This window comes from Castanea sativa, chromosome 8 (genome assembly GCF_040712315.1).
Source record: "Castanea sativa cultivar Marrone di Chiusa Pesio chromosome 8, ASM4071231v1".
NCBI lineage: Eukaryota > Viridiplantae > Streptophyta > Magnoliopsida > Fagales > Fagaceae > Castanea > Castanea sativa.
The window spans coordinates 54,090,586-54,115,517 of NC_134020.1; the positions used below are offsets into that span (position 1 = coordinate 54,090,586).

A 24,932-nucleotide genomic window follows, 5' to 3' on the forward strand; every position below is an offset into this window, starting at 1 on the left:
TTTTTGATGGGTATATTGTTTTGCTCGGTATTATGGGTTTGGTAAATTGTTTTGCTGTGCACAGGTAATGTAGCATTAGTGGAATGCTTACCTTTTGTACTTGTTGGTTGTGATCTTGCTAGTAGTAATCTGGGTTGGTTTTGATGTAGTTTGTTGGAAAGCTACAGTAAGAGCTAAAGACCATGGGCTCGATTCTTGTTGCAGTGATACTAGGCAATTTGACATTGGTAGTAAATAAAGAGTACTAAAGACACATGCAATTTGAGAATGGTAGTAAACAATAGGTACTAAAGACTGATGCCTTTCAGTGTGTCATTAAATATTCATAATATGCTTTCGTTTACAGCATTTTTGTGGTAATGTGCTCTCAATTTGTAGTAATACTTGAAATTGATAGCACTTAAACCTTGTAATGTAGGTTTGATAGTTCATGTACAGGAAAAATTGGTTGTTTCTTTGCTAAGTTCAGTGTATTCATTGGCTAGCTATGCTAGCTCTTGATATAAATCCCCCCCTCCAAGTCTGTTCATCATCTTAATAGTAATATTCTTGTTTTTCTTAGTATTGTTTCAAATTTTCAATATTATCTTCTATGTAGTCTGAATTTGAAAGAATTAATGCACTGAGTCACAATACTAAAGGTAGCTAATTTTTGATATCCACTATGTAGGTGATTTCTTGGATGCAATTGAGTGCTAAACCTATTTTTCTAAATTGGTGGCTCAATAATCTCAGCATGGTTACGTAAAGGCTGGCACTGACGGGCTACCATAGTCAAGCCACTTGAGATCCATGAAGAATATGATCTTGAAGCAAACACATTTTTTTTCCTCTTTTCTTAGTGTGAAAATTATTAATTCTACTAGGGGAAAAATTGTTCTTGATGGGGTAGAGTTAAGGACTCCATTGATGGGGTAGAGTAAAAACTCCATTAGTTTAGTAGAGTCAAGAACTCCATTAATGGGGTAGAGTCAAAAACTCCATTTAATTTGGTAGAGTCAAAGACTCCATTGATAGGGTAGAGTCAAAGACTTCATTAGTTTAGTAGAGTCAAGGACTCCATTAAAAAAAAAAAAAACAGTACACCAAAATTTGAGAGAATTTTTATTTGGTAATGTACAAATAAGAGTTACGAGTCAAAAACTCGTATTTAAAGCTCCATGCATGGAGTTAGAAACTCCTCATGAAACCCAATCTTATTTGCATTATCAAGCAAAAATTCAAATTTGAAAATGAAGGAGAGAGAGATTTTGAGAAGAAAATGACTGATGAAATCCCATATACAAACCTATACCCTCTGCTTGATGTTACTCTCTTTGTTTGTGACTCTTTTTTTTTTTTTTCTCTCTCTCTCTCTCTCTCTCTCTCTCTCTCTCTCTATGTATTTGCTGTGTGTGTACTTGCTCTCTTTTTGTGTTTGTGCGTATCCTCCTTTTTTTTTTTTTTTTTTTTTTTTTTTATGCGTGTTCCTCTCCAATTTATAGAGAAACTGAGAAGCAATTTTCCCCTATTTTTTCTCTTAACTGATCAGTTCATTGATCAAAACTACAAAGAAAGTGTGGTACTGCACTCTCTTTTAGGTACAACTGTGGTTGAATTTCAGGTGCATTGCCTTTTGGGAATTGTTGAGTGGTGCGTGTGGTAGGAAGTTATGCCACACGTACCACTTTCATCTTTAAAAAAAAAGAAAAAGGATGTGACATTGCAATATGGCAGTACTGCCATAAACAACCAACCCCACTCACGTGATGTGAATGTGGGGTGTTGTGATATTATTATTTTTTCTTTGTTTTTTTTTTAAATATTTTTTGGCAAAAATGCAAAGCTGACCCTTTAATTTTCACCGTTTTTCATTTTAGTCCTCTAACTTTCATTTTTTGTCAATTCAGTTATCTAACTTTCAAATTTTTGTCAATTCAGAGCTCTGTTATAATTCAGGTAGTGTTGCCGTCAGAACCACTAAAACGACATTGTTTTGCATTTTCTTTTAAATTCGGAATTAAAAGAAAAAAAGAAAAATCTGAAAAAAGAAAAAGAAAAAGAGTCACATAGCGAGAGAGAGGCACCGATTTACTCCCTCGGTGTCTCCACCTTCTTTTTTTTCTTTCATTATTATATATATATATATATATTTTTTAAATCCATTTCTTTCTTTGAAAAAAGTGAAAAGATCGTTACGGTTCCAAGCAAAGAGGAAAAACGCAGTCGTTTTGCTCTGGAAATGTTGGCGGTTTCGAATTTCGTGCCGCCTTGTTATGAAGGAGGGAGATCGATTAGTTTTTTCGTGACGGCGACGGAGTTGAAGTTTTGGTCAAATATGGCTTTGATTCTGAGGCCTTTTGAGGCACTAATTTCTAGAATTACGCAATATCACGGTGAATTTATGCTTTGTGAGCCATTGATTTGTTGAGAAAATGTGCGTTATAGCTCAACACCAACAGTGAAAATCAAACTCACTCAACAGCTTAATTTTGGTGAACATCAATTCCTCGTTGGAGAAAACTATCAAAAAAAGCTTCCAGATTCTCACAATTTTCCACCACAAAAATCACCGATTCAGATTTCAGACTCTCACAAAAGCCAAGAAAAACACAATGAAAAAAAAAATTTAATAAAAGTTTCAGACTCTCTCTCTCTATCTCTATCTCTATCTCACGCAGAGTGTGCTTTCTCTTTCTCCCTTGAAATCAAAAGAAAACCAAATTTCTGTAGAAATTTGATTTGGGTGGATTATTTCAGTGATTTCTTTCTTTTGATTTTAGGGGAAGGGGAAGGTTTTTTTTTTTTAAATTTTAATTCCGAATTAAAAAAGAAATGCAAAACGGCGTCGTTTTAGTGGTTCTGATGGCAACACTAACTGAGCTGTAATGGAGCCTTGAATTGACAAAAAATTGAAAGTTAAGGGACTGAATTGACAAAAATGAAAGTTAGAGGACTGAAATGAAAAACAGTGAAAGTTAGAGAGTCAGTATTGCATTTTTCCCTTTTTTTTTCTTTAATATCTTCCTTATATTTTTTTTGCACCATTTTTTTAATTAATTTTGTTAATTTTGAAGGGCATTATTTTTTTTTCTCCTATCAACTTGTCCAAAATTTATATATATATTTTTGATAAATCTTGCTTGGACATTATTTTTTTTTAAGTAACCATTTTTTGTTGTTGAAAATTTAATTTGTCAACAATCACCCTCTAATCTTTACCTCAATCTCTCTACAAACATATGTGGGTTTTTTATTTAATTTTCTATATTTGATTTTTGTTTTTTGAGCAAACACATTGTTTTTTACATTTAACTGAACTGCTCTAAAACCGGTCCAACTGTAGTAGTTTTTGGTTTTTTTGATTAAACAATTGGTTTTTCGATTGTCTCTACTTTTTATGTAAGTTTTGGTTTATAGGTATAATCGGACCGAATTGATGCTCGGTTTCCGGTCAAACTGGTCAGTTCGGTTTTTAAAACCATGGAATCTTTACGTTTTATTATTTATTATTTTTTTTTCTCTTCTCATCTTATTTGTGATACATTTGCTGTGATATTTCAGTTTGTTATTTTATGACCTATAGCAGATTATCCACACCAAAAAAAAAAAAAAAAAAAAAAAAGAAAAAAAGTAAAGAAAAGAAAAGACCTATAGCATTATTGGATCGCCTTGCTCAGGATTTTGAGTAACCATGTGAAACAAACACAAACGGAAACAAAAGCTAGCAAAAGAAGATTAGCTAGGAAGGTAGTTGGTAAGTTAGTGTCAGTCAGTCAGTATTGAGCAATATAGCTTGGCAGATTCTAGTGGAATTTGTGGCTATGAGGAGGGCAGGTATTCAAAGAAAAAAACAAAAACAAAAAGGTAGTCGGCGGGGTATCTCATGATATTTGCTCAGACTAAATCCAAAAAATATAAAGAATTTACTTTTCTAAAGGAGAAAGAAGCAAACTTTTGAAAAAGAAAATAGAATGAAAACAACCGAGGGGCCTAAATTTGTTGGCAATGATGGATGGCCTACTACTACCCAGAGGCGCGTGAGTTTCTTACTGCTATCTAGGGTCGTTTAGATAGAGTTAAAAACTCAAAATGAATTCTCAGTAAAAAAAATTGACAGCTGAAATGACTTCTCGGTAAATAAAAAAAAAAAAAAAAAATTGAAAACGCTGACCTCAAGATGCAGCCGCTCTATCGAAACACTGCCCTAAGAGAGCGTTTGGATTGCGTCTGCATTTTCACGCAAACGTGTTTTTGCCTCTTTTTTTTTTAGTAGCACCTCTTGCATTGTTTATAAGACATAAACAGTGTATTAAGACAAATGCACATTTTTTTATATGAACAGTAACTCAAAAATTATTATTTTTAGTTTTTAATTTTTAGCAAAATAAGCTATATCTAAACGCACCAAAAGTAAGCTTTTGATTTTGAAGAATAAAAATACAATTAACATCAATTTTTCTGTAAAGCTTATCCCGGTAAAAAAGTGTGGACTTGGTTTAAATTACTCTCAATCATTGAAGCATATATTGATTCAGAGAGCAAACAGTCTATATATCCACCTTCCCACTTCTGAAACCCATTGCTTTTTTTTTTTTTTTTTTTTGGTTTAACAAGAAAGCATAGCTGGGGCTTTCACATTGTTGAATTATTAACAATGTGGGGTCAAAAAAAATTACATTTCATCAAAAAGCATTCCCCGCAGAGTTGGAGTAATAAAGACAGCGTTGAATTATTGGCAATGCGGGATCAACCACGTGGTAAGGTGGTCCTATGTGCAACTATGAATGCGTGAACCTAATCTGATCTGATGACTTGTAGAACTGCATCTACTTAAATGTGGTATAAGAACTAAGAACTGCACAGGCTTTCACACCACAAGCAAAAACCAATCTCTTTAAGTTTCCTGGAGTTACTCACTTTGTCAATTTCTTTCCATTGCGAAAAAGAAAAGCATGGCTACCATAGTAGGAGAAGCATTACTGTCTGAATCCGTTAAACTGTTACTTGACTTGGCATCTCAGGAGGTCGTGAAGTTCATCCGGGGAAGAAAAGTCTCTGATACACTACTAACAAAGCTGAAGACATCGTGTCTTACCCTCAGCAAAGTGCTCAATGACGCAGAGGGAAGGGAAATCACAGACGCAAATGTCAAAGACTGGGTTGATGAGCTTAAGGATGCTGTCTATCACGCAGAGGACCTTTTGGATGAGATCGCTACTGAAGCTTTGCGGTGCCAGGTGGAAGCTGATTTTGTAATTACCTGTACGAGTAAGGTACGTAACTTCATCTCTACTCCATTTGATCAGTTTGGGAGAAAACTAGAATCAAAGTTACAAGAAGTCGTAGATAAGCTGGAATATCTAGCTTCACAAATAGATGATATAGGTTTGAGAGAAGATGTTGAAGGGAGATCTTCCCAAATAGTGCCCACAACTTCTCTGGTTGATCCAGAAACTGTAATTTACGGTAGGGATGATGATGAAAAGGCAATAGTCAACTTGCTGCTCTCAAACGATGTAGCAAGCAACAACCTCCCTTGTGTGATTCCCATTGTGGGCATGGGTGGGGTTGGAAAGACAACCCTTGCTCGGCACATCTACAACAACCAAAGAGTCATAGACCATTTTTCCCTTAAAGCATGGGTTTGTGTTTCAAAAGAATTTGACGTTCTTAAGATAACTAAAAATATTCTTGAGGCCGTCAGTTCACAAACAAATGATACCACTAACTTCGATATTATCCAAACTAAATTGAAGGATTATTTGATGGGAAAGAAATGTTTACTGATTCTTGATGATGTATGGAATGAAAAAGATGATTTATGGGAGCGCTTGAGTATTCCCTTATATGGAACATCAGGAAGTAGAATTATTGTGACAACACGAAGCAGTAGTGTTGCATCGATCATGAACCCTATTCAAATTTTCTATCTTAATAAATTATCAGAAGAAGATTGTTGGCTATTATTTGCAAATCATGCCTTTGAAAATGGAAAATCTGATGAATTTCCAGAATTAAAAAAAATTGGTGAAGAAATCATTAAGAAGTGTGACGGTCTACCATTAGCAGCAAAAACACTCGGTTGTCTATTGCACTCAAAATTAGATGTAGAGGATTGGAATAAAATTTTGAAAAGCGAAATTTGGAGTCTGCCTAATGATGGGGGTAACATTCTTCCAGCTTTAAGAATAAGTTACAATTACCTACCATCACATTTAAAGCGATGTTTTGCATATTTTTCAATCTTCCCAAAGAATTATCTATTCAAAAAGGAAGAACTTGTTCAGTTGTGGATGGGAGAGGGTTTCTTGCAACAACACAATAAGAATGAAGAAATGGAAGTTATAGGTGCTGAGTACTTCCTTGATTTAGTAGCGTGGTCACTTTTACAAAAATCAAATGGAAGCAAATTGTGCTTTTTAATGCATGACCTAGTCCATGATTTAGCTACATTTGTATCTGGCAAATTTTGTTTCAGATCGGAAGGGGATAACACAAACAAAATGATAGATAAAACTCGTCATTTTTCCTACTTAAGAACCAAATATGACATCCCAAAGAAGTTTATGGCTTTGAGCAAAGCTAAAAATTTACGCTCCTTCATTTCGTTAGAAATGAAAGAAGACGATGAGAACATGGAGTTCTACTTAACAAAGAGGGTACCACATGATTTATTATTGAAACTAAGATTCTTACGTGTGCTTTCTCTTTCACATTATTGTAATATAGAGTTGCCAGAGTCAATTGGAGATTTCAAACATCTACGCTATTTAGATGTTTCTTTTACTGGGATCAAGAGATTGCCTAAGTCTACCTGTATGTTGCTCAACTTACAAACGTTGAATTTATCAGGATGCAAATTTCTAGTTAAGTTGCCAAAAAATATGAGAAATCTCATTAATTTGCGCCATCTTCATATTAGTGGAACTAGCATTGGAAATATGCCAATACATATGGGTCGATTACAATGTCTTCAGACTTTGACCAAATTTGTTGTCGGCAAGGACATTGGGTTTCAAATTGAAGAGTTAGGAAAACTTTCAAATCTTCAGGGTGTCATTGTGATATCGAATCTTCAGAATGTGATAAACTCAACTAATGCTTTGGAAGCAAAGTTGAAGGATAAGGAGCACCTCAAGGAGCTAACATTGGAGTGGGATGCTGCCAATGGCATTATTTCTCCAAGTGAAAGAGACGTACTCAACAATCTGCAGCCTCATACGAGCTTAACAACGCTTGTTATCAAGAATTACAATGACACAAGCTTTCCAAATTGGGTTGGAGATAGTTCATTTTCAAATATAACAGTTGTTCATCTAAACTCTTGTAGAAATTGCTCTAGTTTGCCATCACTTGGACAACTCCCCTCTCTTCTTGAGCTCTTCATTTTTGGGTTTGATGAAGTTGTTACCGTGGATGCTGACTTTTATGGTAGCGGTTCTTGCACTATCACGCCATTTCAATCACTGAAAATATTGAGATTTGAGGCAATGTCGAAGTGGGAGGAATGGTCTCCTTATCACGGAGAAGGCGAAGATGAAGGAGGAGCTTTTCCGAGTCTCCAAGAGCTTTATCTTGAAGAATGTCCAAAACTAAGGGGAAGCTTGCCCAAGGACCTTCCTTCTTTAACCGAACTTCGGATTTATGAATGTGAACAACTTGAGACTTCTCTCCCAACTGCTCCTTCAATTCGTAAATTACAATTAAGGAATTGTAATGATGCGCTGTTGACAGAATTGCCACCCGCATTGCAGTACCTCGCAGTAACCGGATTCAAAAACCTGGAGTCTCTGCCACTGCCAGAGGGAGTGATGGACCACAACCAGTGTGTTGAAACGTTAACTATCTATGATTTTCCTGTGCTCAAGTCTCTTCCTCGTGGTGATCTATCCAGTTCCAGTCCCACTACACTAAAACGTCTTTGTATCCGTAATTGTAAGGAAGTAGAATTCCCGATGTACCCCTGCTATTCTTCCCTTGTGGGATTGATTATAGAATATAGCTGTAATCCTCTGAAGTCATTTCCGTTGGACATCTTCCCGAAGCTTCGTTATCTCATAATCGAAAGGTGTAGCAACATGGAGTCCCTTTTAGTTTCGGAGGGACATCACCTAACTGATCTCCTACTGTTGAAAATAAAAAAATGCCGTAATTTTGTAGCTTTTCCCAGTGGAGGATTGTCGGCCCCCAATCTCTCAGAATTAGAAGTCAGTAATTGCTCTCGTCTCAATTCACTTCCAGAAAACATGCACACGTTTCTCCCGTCTCTTAAATTTTTGGATATCATTAGTTGTCCACAAATTGAGTCTTTTCCGGAAGGTGGTCTGCCATCCAATCTATTTTCTTTAAGAATCAGCGACTGCAAAAAACTAATTCGCAATAGAATGGAGTGGGGCTTGCAAAGACTGCAGTCTCTTAAAAGATTAGCATTCATAAATTATGATCCTCATTGCTGGAATGTGGAGTCCTTTCCGGAGGAGTATTTACTGCCCACAAGTGTTATCCATCTTTACATCACTGGATTTGGAAATTTGAGAACGTTGGACAACAAGGGGTTTCAACACCTTACCTCTCTTCAATATTTCTCCATGGAAAACTGCCCGAAGCTCAAGCACATGCCAGAAGAGGGGCTGCCTGTCACAATCTCGAAAGTAAAGATCATTGCATGTCCTTCGTTGACGAAACGATTACAAAGGAAGAAGGGAAAAGAGTGGCGCAACATTGCTCACACCCCCTTCATAGAAATCATTGAGCGCAACACATCAAACAAAGCAAATCAGGTATTAGCCCCGCTCTCGATTTTACTTGCATTCTTTTTAATTTATTTATTTTTTCTATAAATTGTCTATTAATTATTTGTGAATGAAGAAATACTACTCATAATAAACGATTTCTTTGACGATTGTTAATTCTTTGTCTTATTCGCTTTTTTACAATGTTGGGCTCATGAAGTTGTCCATCGACGGAGAATGGAGAAGAACATTTCTATCTTGATTTCTGTGAAGAAGCTGCCAAAAGTATGACAGGATTCATGCTCAGTTACCTTTGTTAAACAAATACTTTCAAAGTGAAAATGGAAAAGTGGGCAACTCAAAATTCATGCATTGCTTCCTGTTTTAGTGAACCAGGTAAGTACCCATATGATTTAATGATTTGCTTAATAAGAAAATAAGAAAAATTGCTTGAACATTTGTCAAATGATGTTTATTTGACTGATGTAGATCCCCTGTATGCTGTATGCAAGGTTAATTTCACCACTTGGTAAGATTCTTCTTTTACCCAAATGCTTCATGATTGGTGTCCATTTCGTTTTGAAAGCATGATTTTTATAATCTTAATTGAGGGTTTGTTAAAATCTGTGAAAAGTGTTGTTGCTGTGAAAATCTGTAGTACGAAAAAACAATTTTCTTTAAAATTGGCAATTTTAAAAAACACCAACTCCCCATGGCTCACAATTTGAGGATGCAGATATTCCCTAGTTTTAATATGCAATTTTCTTCCAAAAAAAAAAAAAAAAAAAAAAACAAAAGGCAAAGGCCTATATTTTATTATTTTTATTTTCCTTTTTCTCGAAAAAAATCACAAAGCCAAAGGGGGGTCTTGATGACAAATAGATTTATTTAATCAAATTTATAATATAGGGAGTAATTCTCACATTTGCCTTGTGAAATATGCAGATGAACTTAATTTCATGAAAACTCCGTGGCTATTGGAAAGTAGGGTAGAATTGATAAAAATTTTTTGAGAACGGAAAGCGCCAATAACTATTTGTGGGGGGCAATAGTTTGATTGAGCAATGCAGGTCAGTGTTTCACTGTGATTCTGATAGCCATCCTTTTATTAATTATTATTTTAAATGAGAAATTAAATAGAATTTATCATATATGAAAGAAATTGGAATTGAAAACGTTCAACGTTTTCAGAATCTTTTTTGCTTTTTAAGATTCAAGTAATGAAATCTCTTAGATGAAACCAGTGTTGAGCACACGTGACTAAGGAGTCTAAACAGATTCATTTAATCAAATTTATTGTATAAAGAGTAGTTCTCACATTTGCCCTGTGAAATATGCAGACGACCTTAGTTTCTTGAAAACTCTGGCTGTTGGAAGTAGGGCAGAATTGATAAAAAATTTGAGGATAGAAAGAGCCAATGACTATTTGTGGGTGGCAATGTTTAGATTGAGAAAGGCAGGTTAGTGTTTCACTATGATTCTGATTGCTATCCTATTATTCATTATTGTTTTAAATGGGAAATCAAACAGAATTTACCATATATGAAGAAATTGGAATTGAAAACGTTAAACATTTTCAAGATTTTTTTTTGCTTTTCAAGATTCAATTAATGAAATCTTTTAGATGAGATCAGTGTTGAATACACATGTGACTAAAGAGTCTAAACAGATTCATTCAATCAAATTTATAGTATTGAGAGTAATTCTCACATTTGCCTTGTCAAATATGCAGACGACCTTAGTTTCTTGAAAACTTTGTAGCTGTTGGAAAGTAAGGCTAAACTGATAAAAGAAAATTGAGAATGGAAAGCGCTAATGACTATTTCTGGGTGGCAATGTTTTGATTGAAAAATGCAGGTTAGTGTTTCAACTTGATTTTGATTGCCATCCTTTAATTCATTATTGTTTTACTTGTGATGAGAAACTAAATAGAATTTACCATATATGGAAGAAATTGGAGTTGAAAATGTTAAACATTTTCAAGATTCTTTTTGCTAAATACACCTGTGACTTAGGAGTCTAAATAGATTCATTTAATCAAATTTATAGCATAGAGAATAATTCTCACATTTTTCTTGTGAAATATGCAGACGACCTTAGTTTCTTGGAAACTTCATGACTATTGGAAAGTAGGGCAGAATTGATAAAAAAAATTGAGAATGGAAAGTACCAATGACTATTTGTGGGAGGCAATGTTTTGATTGAGCAATGCAGGTCAGGGTTTCATTGTGATTTTGATTGCCATCCTTTTGTTCATTATTGCTTTAAATGGGAAATTAAACAGAATTTACCATATATGAAAGAAATTGGAATTGAAAATGTTAAATGTTTGCGGGATTTTTTTTTTTTTTTGCTTTTCAAGATAAAAGTAATGAAATCACATAGTTGAGGTTAGTGTTGAATGCAGGTGACTAAGGAGTGTAAACAGATTCATTTAATCAAATTTGTAGTATAGGGAGTAATTCTCACATTTACCCTATGAAATATGTAGACGACCTTAGTTTCTTGGAAAGTCCATGGCTATTGGAAAGTAGGGCAGAATTGATAAAAAAAAAAATTGAGAATGGAAAGTGCCAATGACTTTTTGTGAGAGGTAATGTTTTGATTGAGCAATGCAGGTCAGTGTTTCACTATGATTTTGATTTTCGTCATTTTATTTATTAATGTTTTAAATGGAAAATTTAACATAATTTACCATATATGAAAGAAATTGGAATTGAAAATGTTAAACATTTTAGGATCTTTTTTGCTTTTCAAGATTTAAGTAATGAAATCTTGTAGATGAGATCAATGTTGAATACACCTGATTAAGGAGTCTAAACAAATTTTTTTAATCAAATTTATGGTATAGGGAGTAATTCTCTCATTTGCGCTGTGAAATATGCAGACGACCTTAGTTTCTTGAAAATTCCATAGCTGTTGGAAAGGAGGACAGGATTGTTTAAAAAAAAAAAAAAATTGAGAATAGCAAGTGTCAGTGACTATTTTGTGGGAGGAAGTGTTTTGATTGAGCAATGCATGTCAGTATTACACTAAGATTCTGATTGCCATCCTTTTATTCATTATTTTAAAAATGTGAAATTAAACAGAATTTATCATATGTAAATTGGAATTGAAATCGTTAACCGTTTTTAGGATTTTTTATGCTCTTCAAGATTCAGGTAATGAAATCTCTTAGATGAGATTAGTGTAGAATACACGTGACTAAGGAATCTGTATCTATTTCCCCCTACCCCAACTCACGGTAAACGTTGGTTTTGACCCAAAACATAAAAAGACTTCACCTATACCAAAACATTTTCATTCATTACAGGAAATTTTGAATATATTCCTAGTTGCATACTTATATTTTCAATGATTTGTTGTGCCAATATATTTTCTTTACCAAGGATTCTATTTCACTAGCTTTTGGGTTCATTACAGTCCAACTGGGGATGTCTCATGATGTTGAATGATTCTCCATTTGTTGGTAGCTCATGGAAATAATATGTACTGGCTTAACTAATCACATGTGATTATGTACACTCTATAAATAGTTAATGTATTGAATGATTTTCTTGCCTAATTAAATGTTCTATAATTGCAAACAATAAAAATGCTGTTTGGATCCTGCAAATTTTCAAAACACAGAATTTTTAACCCATCCTTTGTTGCTAAAAATAAGAATTCTTCAGTCCTTATCAAACATAATTTCCTTTTTGTTGATTTTTATGATGTTTGAAAGTAGATATTCATCATTTGGAGTAAAATCACAACGAGGAAAAGTTGAAGCATTTAAGAAAGTGAAAGGGAGCTTTTTAATTTTTATGGTGGGGTTTAGATTAGTAACTCAATCATTTAGAATTTTATTTCTTTGGTCCTACATAATGGATATATATCTCTAGTTTTCATTTTTTCATAATGCTTTTTGTTTATCAAAACATAAAGGATATATATTACCACATAGAGAAGGATATTTTGTATATCTTATATATGTTCCCTAGTTTAATTCAAGTTACATCATTCAATGCTACAAACTACCTGTGGGTGCAGATTGGCTGGCTAAGACTACCTCTCTTTACATTTTGGAATTTGCATTAAGCCTCTCCAGAGGATAGGTCTGCTTTTGGTTATTACCTCTCTGTGGGTGTAGATTGTCTTCCTAACTCCAGACAGCTCCAAAGGCTCAGCAAGTCACTGCTCCTTCTGTCCTTTTTGTCCACACTAGTTGGATCTGCCCAACTCCCTTCTTACCATCAAGAACATTAACTTTAACAATGCTAAGACAAGGGTACAGAGGCGCAGAGAGAGGGGAATCCAGCTGCTGGCCCTATATTGCTCAGGTTGAGGCTCACTGACTATACTAAAAAATCAAGGTATCTTTAAATGTAGGGAATTAAAATTTCCTTCATGCCCATGTCACTCTTCCCTTGATCTGATAGATATAATTATCTGTCATCATTTGGTTTGGATATCTTTCCAAAGTTTTTTAGTCTCAAAATCAACATGTGTGGCAACATCAAGTCTCTTTCAGTTTGGGAGGGACATGAACTTGTTATCCAGCTTTGGAAATCAAGGAATGCCTTAATTTTGCAGATTCTCCCAAGGGGGGATTGCCAACCCCCAACCTTACACTGTTAAAAGTTCATGATTGCCTTTGTCTCAAGTCGCTTCCTGAAACATGGATACGCTCCTCCCATCTCTTCAAATTTTGGATATCACAAACTGTCAACAAGTTGAGTCTTTTCCAGAAGGTCTGCCGACCAATATGAATTGTTTTGCCATCGATGCTTCTGAGAAATCATTGCCAAAAGGAAGCAGTGGGGTTTGCAAAGACTTCACTCTCCTAATCAATTATTATTGTCTTGTCATGATTGCAGGAAAGTGCTTTCCTGAGGAAGACTTCCACAAGTCTTAGCACTCTTCCTATAAAGGAATTTCAAAATTTGAGATCCCTAGACAAGAAGGGCCTTCAACTCCTTACCTCTCTTCAACTGTTGTCTATCTTAGATTGCCCCAGACTAAAGTAGATGCCAGAAGATGGGATTTCTTGTCTCCATTCTCAGCTACAGTTTCATCAATGTAAAAAAATTCCAAAAAAAAGAATAAAAGTGTGGCGCAAGATTGCTCACATCTTTATCATACAAATCAATGATGAAGTCTCATTATCTGAGCCTCAAAAACCACTTGACAATAAGGTACTTGTTCCACTCAACCCTCTAAGCCTCCATTTGATTTTATTTATGCTTCTTTCTTACGTTGTTTATGGATAATTAAATTTGAAAAATTTGTTAATCCGATAAAAAATGGAAAAAGTAAAAGGATTTCTTCTAAGATTGTTAGTCCAAAGCTGGTGTTCTCAAGTTTTTATGGGTTCTTTTGTAAGATTATTTCCATTTGTTAGTAGCAAGTGCTACAAAAGGGTTGGTCAAACACATTCCAGAAGAGCAGTTAACAAAACAATTGTCAAGGAAGAAGGGAAGATAGTGGCGAAAGATTGGTCACATTTGCTGCATAAAAATGGATGCCCCAACCCAAATCAGGTATTGATTCTACTTGAGCAACTAAGTTTCATTCTTGATTTGACTTATATTTCTTTTTAGCTGTACATCTGGAAAAAAAAAAAAAAAATACAAACATACAACTGAATGTTTGAAATTGAAAATTTAAAACATTCCCTTGAATTTTTGCAAATCATAAAATGTCCACAGCTTGAGTCAAGCTGCAGAAAGTGATGGTCGGATTGAGCGTTCTGTGAGAGAACATTCAGCACTCATGTCAATCCTTGATCGCTGTCCAGTATGTTGAACTGTTGTGTTTTTTTATGTTTTATCATTTGTCTCCCGTGCCTTGTACGATAGGCCTTGGATGATGCATTGACATGCAATAAGAAAATTTAAATAGCATAATCGTTCTATATCGAAAATGCAAGCTGATATGAATTTCAAAGGCATTTCTTGATCCAAGGTTGTCTTTTGCGTTTAAGGTTTTTGGTACAATTTGTTGTGTAAGGCTATGTTGTTTCATTGGTGATTTTTTTTTTGGTAAATTACACTAACCTTCCTAAGGTTTGAGGAAATGTCAGAATTCCTTTCTTATTTTTAAAAATGACACTGAGCCCCTATGGTTATTATTTTTATTTCTTTTATTTTTAAATTTTTCTTAAGATATAACCAATTTGGTTATTAAGCATTTTTTTTTTTTGGTGGTTATTTTGGTTGAGAATTTAATTTGAGAAATTTGAAAATATGTAATGAACATAAATGGTCATAAGGGGTTATTTGTTGCGTAAATCATAATATTAAGGGGTGGAGTGTCTTCTATAAAAATAGGAGGGGGTTTTTGAAATTTCCACAAACCCCGAGGGAGGCAATTGTAATTTACCTGTACTTACTAGAAATGGTAAGAGTCTCTTGGCTTGATGGCATGTCTGGCTTTCCACTATGGGGAATGCCTCAGTTCAAATTTTGGGGGTGTCATCCCTTTGACCCTTCACCTAGCAATCCCCCTCCTCCCCCCCCCCCCCCCTCCCCCGGCCACAAAAAAAAGAAGAAAAGGTATCCATTTTCCTACTGTACAAGTACAAGACTTTATGTTCTAAGTTTCTGAGAAGTTGGTATCTAAGAAATGGGACGCAAATAGATTTACTGAAATTTCTTTCTCCTTTCTCACACTAATAAATTTTGTACAGCTTACTTCTCATCATTTTTTGGTATGCCCTTTTTATTATTGGTAATAAGAATTCACTAAGTACAAACTACTGACCATTTGTTTGATTTAGTTATTTTTTTATTGACCTGTATTGGCTGGTTTAGCTTTTGGCAGCACCCTGGGTTTAGTTTTTGTCCAGCATTGTTTTCCTTAGCTGATCTTAGTTAATCATCTGTGGGTGCAATCTGCTTCTAAGCCTATATTTGCATTTTCTTTTGTCAGATTGAATCAACCCTCCCAAGTTTGGCAAGGCCAATAATGTCTTTGGATGCCAATGAGGATGCTGTTGTGGGTGCTCTGAAGCAGAGCTTGGTAAAATCTCTAAACACCCCCCCCCCCCGGCCCAACATCTTTTCTGCTTTGGCCTGTTGTGAAAGTTGACTGTCAATTTCATCTTTCCTATTCTCTCACCACATGCTCAATGTACATTTTGTAAGGGACATATAGTTTTATCCGCTCATTTGCTTAGAGATCAGTTTGAAGCTTTCACGAAGATGATAACAATCTAGTCATATCACATGGTTGTTTCACATAACTTACAGAATATGTATTGTGCTTTGTTTACTGACAGATACGATTTTAACATTTTTGTTCTAAATATTTATTATAAATTTGGCTTATGTTATTTGTCTTGAATATGGATATTTTTACAGTACTTATTATAAAAAAGGATTTGTATCCAGAAATTGTATGAACAAGAATAATGCTAAACAATTGGGTGTCCTGAAATTGGGATGGTGAAGGACTAGGGAAATTTTCAAATTTATTTTGTGGTAGGACTGTACTTTTTGCACCATAAGTCTAGGATTGAAAAGGTTAAATGTTAATGCTTAGGTTTGTGGAAGGACAGCATTGCCGTAAACTTTTATATATTTGTAGACACTGGAAAAAACAAGTGTGCCTGCATGGATGCGGCTTGAAAAATATTAAAAGGGTGCCAAATCATGCGTAGATGTTGAAGCATAACCACTTGCACTCATGTACTAAAAGTATTTTTGGGGATGCTTAATGATGGGCATGTGGCATATTGGCATGCAATACATCCGTATAGCTTTCTTGATGCCTTACAGCAGCTCAAGAATTTTGAGTTATAATAAAAAAAGGTACTAACCTCACAGCAAGTCCCCATGTTAACTGATTATATATATATATATATATATATATATATATATATATATATATATAAAATTTTTTTTTTTCTGAAGAGGCAGGAATCTAGTAAACCTCTACTTATCTGCATCCTCTATAAATTGATCCTCAAAACTGAGCCTTTGGGTATTTTTGCTAAAAACTGACAAGGTTCTGGAGTATTAGCAGAACAATCAAACTTTTATGAAGTATCATGTTCACAAAACATTGGGAATTGGAAAATTTTTGTCAACTAGATCAGATCATGTTTTCTTACCTTTAAATAGTCGAAGAAATAATATCTTTCTTGCTTTTGTGATTAAACCTGAAGGTCCTAAACCATATCTTCAGTTGTTCTACTTAAAGGTTGGTATGTTCTGCGCTACATTTTGTGTTTTGACTTGTATTTTTTCAATTTTGTGCTCAATACTGAGGCAGTTAGAAACTCTTGGTGCACAATGGGCTGGTCTTGAAGACATGCTTAAAGAGATGAAAAGAAAGGTGCAAAATATGATTGATGATGCTCTTGTTTGACTTATTTTTTTTTTTATAAAGTAATATTTTAAAAAAAAAATCATTGAAAGAAAAGTTGGATTGTTATTAATGATACTCTTGTTTTGCTTTTATTTTTTATTTGTAAAGTAATAAATTATTGAAAGAAAGGTGTGTTGTTGAGATTGTTAATTGCTTGCACATAATTATTTAGTGGGCTGGTCTTATGTTTATTTATTAATATTTTTGGGGCAACGTTGATATTTCCTTTCTAGTGTTCTTTATTTTTTAATACTTTATGGATTTTTTCCATGTCAATCCAATATAATAGTGTTTTCTTGTTTGAACTTGGGTAAGGGTTTTTCTTTTTCGTCCAACAAATATACAGATGAGGATTCTTTGTTCAATTGTTAATTTCTGTTAATGTATGCAAATATCTTAGTGTATTTCTCATGCAGCTGATGGGAATTAATTGTTGTGCGTTTAGATAAACATGAGCCATGTGGCTTAATTTTTACATGATTTTCAACCACTGAACTTACTACTGATATTGCTTTGGACTTTCTCAAGGTCATTATTATCGTGAGTATTTTCAATAGTATGGCAAGGATTTCATTTGTTTAGATCATTTAACCAATACAGATTGATCTCTGAGTATTAGTTGTTTGTTGTATCAGCCCAATTAGCAAGAAGTGTCTCAAAAGTCAAACCTTTATCTTAATATTATATCTTGTGCTATATAGCCAATCCTTATAAAAAAATTCATTTTTTTAATATCTGCATTGTGATTGTGGATAAATTTTAGAAAGTACTTATGAAAATGTGCTACTTAGCGTATGAGCTAAACTTACCCGCTAATACGTTTGGATATGAGAGTTATTATAGTCTAAGAAAATGACAGTTGAATTTTATCTTACAAGAAGGTTTGGCCTAATATTTGAAGTTGTGCAAGGCAAAGGCATGCGCACAAGTCACAGGCACATTTGTTGTATTGCAGAATCTTCTTTTTATATTATCCTGGTTTTGCACTTATTTTCCTTTTGGCAATTTCTGTTCAAGCAAGTAATCAATTGGTTGGTTGTTTGGTTTCTACATATCAGGCTGGCTATAAAATAGTATCATGATCAGTATGTGTTCATTCGTACATTTTTTTTTTTTTTTTTTTTTTTTTTTTTTTTTTTGCTTTTGGTAATCAAAAGTATTGCTGTGATACATTATGATATAATTGGTTGTTTTTGTGTTCTATATATGGCTTCAGGACGATATACTATCAAAGTTGATGACATCAACTGGCTCCTATGAGGATCTTTTCAGGAAGGAGATATCAAAATATGATCGCATTAGTGAAGATATTGCCCACAATATTGAAGCACAAGAACAACTGTTGCTGCAAATCCAGGTGTAATTCTTTATTTTACTGCTTTTTTTTTTCTTGTTTATTTTCTTTGAATATCAGCTTTCTTTTTTCTTTTACCGAATGTGATGTTTTACCAAATAGAAGTTATGAACCAAATTTGACATCTTTATTCATATAATTGTTAGTCTCTAATATCTTCTTAGTTAAAGAAAGGAAAGATTTTGAGAGGCATTTCATGATCCTCAAAATATTGTTTGACATTTCTTTCAGGCTCAGAATGATGATTTTTCAGCTATCTTTAATCTTGAAGATTATAAAGGTTGGTGTTTTTTTTTTTTGGATTATAATACATATTTTTTCTTTTATCTGTTTGTCATATAAATTTTTTTAGCATTCATTCAATTTTCTGGCATTGATGTATCATTAATGTGTAACAAATCTACATTCTTGCTGTACTTTTTAGAGTCTAATGAATGGCTCAAAGTTTTTCATTTACACCATGTTGCTCTGACATGTCCGCTTTTGTTGGCTTCTGCAATTTACTGAGGATGTCACTTATCGAAAAATTTACTGAGATGCTGTATTGAGGCCTACATTTGAGAGATGAGTTTTGAAAATTTAGTCAGTGATGATGGGTTCAAAGCGATAACCTCATCAGAATATGGAATCCTAGTTGACTTGATCATAATTTAGTAGCTCAGATCACCTGAAAACCGTGACCTGTACCAGTCTATGAAATAGTTTAGGTCCACCTATCTCTGAACTATGTTAGATGAACTTGTAATGTGCCACTAGGATTCTGACCTTGTTCTTTCTGTACCCATCTCTATCAATATACCTGAACCTGGGCTTTCTTGTTTTGGGGGGGGGGGGGGGGGGGGGGTTCTGTGTTTGTGCTCACGTCCATTATGTAATAATCTATTATATTCATGTTTCTCTGAAGTTCAGATTCTATTAGTCAAAGGACATCACTTAATCAGATTCTATTATCATACATTTCCTTTAATGTTCTTGATTTTTTCAAATGCTAATATTATTTCAGCGATGCTTACAGGCTGCATTTTACAATTCAAAAATAGTTTGTTTTATTTTATTTATCAAAAAAAAAAAAAGAAGGTTTTGTGTTGATCTTTTCCCTTCTATTTTTTCCAGCATCTCGTGAGAAATGTTACAAGCAGATTCAAGCTGCCATAGCAAAGTTCTGAGAGATTAAGGAGAACATCAATGAGGGACTGAAATTTTATGTTACTCTACAGGTTAGAAATGTTTGGTTAGACTGTGTGGTGCAAGTATTTATTTAATAAAGTTATTGTTCAAGTATACGCTTGCTCCTCTTTGTAGCTGTGGGTGAGATTTAATATTATTGATGTGCAGAGATCTCTCCTCATGAGCATGTGTACGTGATTTTTTCATTATTGTATTTGTGAACTTGCTAGCAGTGATTGGTTATTTTGTCTGCATCATAAATTTTAGTTTTTTGGTTTTTTTTTTAAGGAGATGTGTATGTACTTCCTGGGTGGCATATTTGTATTGGTAATCATGGTAATGCATTTGGTGTGGAGTAAGAGGGAGGAGTTCCTTCCACTTTTAAAATGGTGTGGAGATTCCAGTTATGGAGTTGAAATGTTCTTTTTTGAGGGTCAGAGTGTTGTATGAATAGTTCTTTACTCTTGGAACTAGGGATGAGCATTCCATTATAGATTATATAGACTATTTCTTTTAGAGCCTTATTTTTTTTTTGACTATCTTTCCTAATTCTTTAGGAATGTTTGTAACTTGTATATACATCATGAGGACGCAAGATTTTTTTATTTTTATTTTCAATAGAATTAACATAAAAAAGAGTTGATAGATGAGCTGTCTTTTTTCAACAGGATGCAATCACAAATGTAAAGCAGCAATGCAGTGATTTTGTCATGACCAGAAACATCCAGTGCCGGGAAATGACTGAAGATGTGCAAAGACAAATGGCGCAGGATAATAAAAACGCAGGTGCTTACAACAACTACTCTTCAGTAGGACATCAGAATCAAAGATCCAATTCACAACAGCAAGCAGATCCTCGGCCACAAGCACCTTACTATCAGCCACCGGAGCAGCCTACAATGCCTGGGTATGGTCCCCCACCTCTCGCTTATAGCTCGCCACAGGTGCCTTCTCCTTACCATGTTCCACCTACTTTTGTTCCATATCCACATCCTCAGGCCCAACAGCAGCAGTAACATGCAAGCCATGAGTATGGCCAACCTGCGGGGTGGCGAGGCCCATACTACAATGGCCATGCACAACAATCTGGATCTCATCCTCGGCCTCCTTACACCATCCCAGCTCCATACCCTCCTCCTCACCAAAGTGGCTACTATAAGCAAACAATAGTGTAGCTGTGTATCATCTATCCATTTTGGCTATATAATTTGATTGCTTTTGATATGTAATCTGTCACTTTGTTCCATCCTTGGTTAAATGGATTGGATTTAACTAGATCTTATTTATGGTCGTATAGCCTCTTGATAATCCGTATGCTGGTTTGTGTAATGCTTTGTATGTGAATTGCATAGCTTGTACAAGGATTTTTCTATGTATAGCTTTTAAGTTATGTTGAGATTTATTGCAATGATACTAATTTGATAAATAAAAATCATCTATTTCACTTTTTGTGTTCCATTTATGCTTCTATCAATCACAAATTGTTAGATTTTTTCTTTCCTTATAAAATAACCAATGTTTAAAATGGGGAAAAAAAATCAGACAAATGGGAGGTTGTGATTGATATATTTTATAGACAATAATCTGTTCACTAGATAAATGCATAGCCGGTTTTGCTGCTTGAGGTGGGAAATTTCCTACGAGTGTCTTTGGAAAAAAGTGTTCCTTGGGGTGCTTATTAATGTTTCTCTCTTTTTGGTTGTTTTTGGATGAATGAGTATGATTGCAAATTGCAACGGGAAGAGGAGGGAAAGTTTTGAAGCTGTGCATGACTTCTGTTTCATAAGACATGGTACATTGGAAGTATGACCCAATCCAATTTTGTTTATTATCTAGACCTGGTTGAAAATAATTATATGCTCATCCAGGTAGCAGTCTGATCTTTTCTGTTGGTGATATAGCCGTACATTAACATCAGGTGTTGGTCTATTTCCCAATTTAAGTTGCAATTTTGCATGTAATACAGAATATTTGCAGTTCAGACTTCGGCTACGTATTGCTATGATTTTAGCCATTGCAATGATTGTTCGAGAATGTTGATGATTAGCAGGTTAATTTATGGTGAATGCATTTGTATTTTAAAGAAAATAGAAAAGCTTCATCTCGGGGTCCAAGAACTACTAATGAAAGCTCGACATGTGGCAAGACAGCGAAAAAGACCCAAGCAAAAGATATTTGGGCCATATTTGAATTTCAATTTTCAAAGATTGAAACTAATATGCTATCAATTACATTTACAAAAATGAATCACCACCATTGTTAAACGAATCGTCGTTAAATGATTCATGGCATCTATTACTTTTTTTTCTTTTTAAAGAAGAAAGCAAAATAGATATTATTAGAAAAACTTAATCAAGTTCAGCTAAAATTACAGAATTTAGGTGTGAAGGAACACTGTCCATCCACACCATGAAACTGCTAACATAACTAGCATGTTTAGCAAAACTATGAGCTATAGAGTTTGCTTGATTATGGGTATGGGAGAAAGTAATTGTATAAAAGGTCCTTGCAAGAGTCTTGGCTTCAACAATCAAGTGGCCAAATGAGGTGAAAGATTCTTCTTCATTTCTAAGAGCATTGTTCACAATTTCCGAATCACCCTAAAGTATAATAGAGGATGAACAGCCGCTAAACTCTCGATAGAGCACCATTGTAGTTCACTTTAACTATAGCTTCAGGAGAAGGATTCCAACGTACAACTCCAGAAGAGCTGATCTGGGGAACAATTGAAGGAATTATTAGAAAAGCACGTACAAACTCACTTAGTGATGAGTTTTCTTGTGTAGTAATTAACCTGGGAAATTGGGAAGGCTCTATCATTAGTTCTCAACTGGTTTCTTCAAAACCATAAGGTCCAAGCCAGCATTGCCAACTCATCAAGATGTTCCCCCAAGTCTATCACATTCTAAACCACCTCCACGAACCTAGAGAAGTGTTGAGTCCCAAGAAAACTCCATCTGGCATCTGAATCCCATACCACCGAGATATAAGGACAAGATGCCATGAAAACTACCCGGCACTCATGCCAATCGCAAAGTACTGCCTGTTGGGAGGGAGGGACTTGAAGAGGGTGTTGAAATCATTGGAGACTGGTCATTGAAGAATATTATGAATTTTGGGATTTCAGTATTTACTCCTTTTGATCTGTATTTGAGTTCTATTGCTTCTATTATGTTTTGCACTGAGATAGAAGTGCGTATTGAGTCCCGTGGAACAACCCAAGTCTGCTACACATATTGGGTTTGGCGAAACTGAAAGGGTGTTGATGTCAAAGTGATTGGCTATGACCTCGTTGATCTTTTCTTTGGCTGCTTCAACAGCCCCTCCCTACAACACAAGAGATGATTAACATTTTTAACATTCATCGGATAATATAACATCAATTTTTATGAAATTTGGTATATATGATAAGAACAAAGAGAATGTACAACCAAATTGTGGATATTTTGAATAAAAAAAGAAAAAAATTCAATAAATAGTTATTAAGTGACGTAAGATTGATAAAGAGTTTTCTTAATTTTATAAATAAGTTCATGAGATATCAAACTATTATTTTATTATTTTTAATGACATAAATGAGCATGTTCATTTTTGTAATAGAAGTATGTCATAATATATATTATTCTAACGATACGAGATTAATGAACCTAGTTTTCAAGAGTTTATAAAAGAACTTGAAGAATATAATCTCAATTATAATTTTGTTATTAATCATTATATTTGTGAATGAGTACATAATTCTAACTATGATATATACTTCGAACGGGAAAAGAATATGAATAAGTTAATCAAGTATATGGTAAATAAAATTGAACTTTTTTTGAAAAAAGAAAAAAAAAAAAAAAACCCATCAAAGTCAAAACGTATAATTTAGCAGAGTAATAAATATAAATTTGGCTCTGACTCAAAATAAAGTTAAATAAACCAATCTTGAAGTTCTAATTCTTTATCGGGTTAAGTCTGCTGCAATCTTACCATAAGAAAGTTACCCCTTCTAAAGTAACTTGGTCCATTGTTATTGATATTTCAGGATGATTGTTATCAAGTATGCCAATATCAATCCCAACAGAATTCATATAAGTTGTAGTTTCTTCAACAAACACTGTTAAATGACAATGTGGTACTCCAAGTAAATAGGTAAAAATGTAGGCTTGAATTACAAAGAATACCTAATAGGCGGAGTCTTGAGCGTAGCTATTAGGACCCTCTCCTCCATTCATTAGAGATGATGTTTTTTCGCCCTCCATCTCTCCCATTGTGAAAATGGTAGAAACTAATGCTCAAAATTTCTATTTTTTGCGGAGTTTGGGAAAGGTAATAGTGAGCAATCTTAGCTCCAATTTGTTTAGGAGATTTAGATTCCCATACTTAAATCTTCGACTTATTACTTTTAGTGGAAGACACTTACCATTGCACTAAGATCCAACCTCTCCAATACAAACTGCCATCTCTCTCTCTGAAACAGACACAAATTCACAACTACCTGAGCTATCTATTACTATGTGGATGCCTTCAGATGTTTGTTGAAAGTGGTTGTAGTTTTAAGGACATCATGGGTCGATGCAATATATATGAAGAAAGATTCAAAACCCAGATTGACCTTGGCTCATGTGATGCCAATATCTAATTAACTTCCTCGATTAGATCATTTTAATTAGCATTTTCAAGCCATGCTTAGATTTGCACGAGACCTCTTCGTTGTGCTCTAATGAAGTTAATGATCTTATATTTTAATTGAGCAAGGCTTGGTAAATAATTTTGGCAATAATCAGTTGTGTGTAGTGAGAACGTCAGTGCGTGGATTCCCGATTATTATAACGTGGATTCACTTTATATATCCATGTTTGTATAGCCTGAAAATGTTTTATATTTAGATTTTAATATTAATATATATTCTCAATTTGGCAGTCCCTAGCTAGTAGAGACAACTAGTAGTAGTACCAGTGACTACGGAGGACATGGATTTCATTTATTACAAGGGTCCGGTTAATATATGCTTTTAGGGCATATAATAATAATAATCAATATATGCCCTAAGAATATGAATTTCTATAAAAAAAAATGTCCAAAATAGTTTACTAATATCTACTGTGGGGGTCGGAATCTCAAGAGCACAAATTGATGTGTGGAAAGATTGTTAGATAATTGATTTGCACAATTTACTTATCATAAAAACAAGATAGAAATTTCACAATGGGAAACTCAAACAACTGATTAAGAAAATAGGATTATGAAAGCTCGGAATTGTGTTAAAGACACAAGAGCTGTTTAGACCCCAAAAACAAAGATTACGGCTCGATTAAATTTAATCTAACTTATACTATGTGTGGAATAGAGTAAATGCG

The 24,932-nt window shown here is 34.3% G+C and overlaps 1 protein-coding gene and 1 pseudogene across 12 annotated transcripts; both read left to right on the forward strand.

The window, feature by feature from the left end:
* The first annotated feature begins 4,796 nt into the window (after positions 1–4,796).
* LOC142607268 (putative disease resistance RPP13-like protein 1) lies at positions 4,797–17,013 on the forward strand. 12 transcript variants are annotated; one of them, XM_075778698.1, is made up of 12 exons: positions 4,797–8,762; positions 8,935–9,110; positions 9,204–9,243; positions 9,660–9,784; positions 10,055–10,174; positions 10,447–10,571; positions 10,805–10,928; positions 12,747–13,447; positions 13,574–13,891; positions 14,101–14,236; positions 16,284–16,507; positions 16,971–17,013. In XM_075778698.1, exons 1-2 carry the CDS (start codon positions 4,935–4,937, stop codon positions 8,974–8,976), a joined length of 3,870 nt encoding a protein of 1,289 aa, XP_075634813.1. In that variant the 5' UTR covers positions 4,797–4,934; the 3' UTR covers positions 8,977–9,110; positions 9,204–9,243; positions 9,660–9,784; positions 10,055–10,174; positions 10,447–10,571; positions 10,805–10,928; positions 12,747–13,447; positions 13,574–13,891; positions 14,101–14,236; positions 16,284–16,507; positions 16,971–17,013. The 12 variants fall into 12 exon arrangements, with proteins under 12 accessions (XP_075634813.1, XP_075634815.1, XP_075634811.1 ...); XM_075778700.1 differs by having other exon boundaries at positions 12,747–13,428; XM_075778696.1 differs by having other exon boundaries at positions 12,747–13,069; positions 13,290–13,891.
* LOC142607271 (vacuolar-sorting protein BRO1-like) lies at positions 16,601–21,043 on the forward strand (annotated as a pseudogene).
* The last annotated feature ends 3,889 nt before the right edge of the window (positions 21,044–24,932 follow it).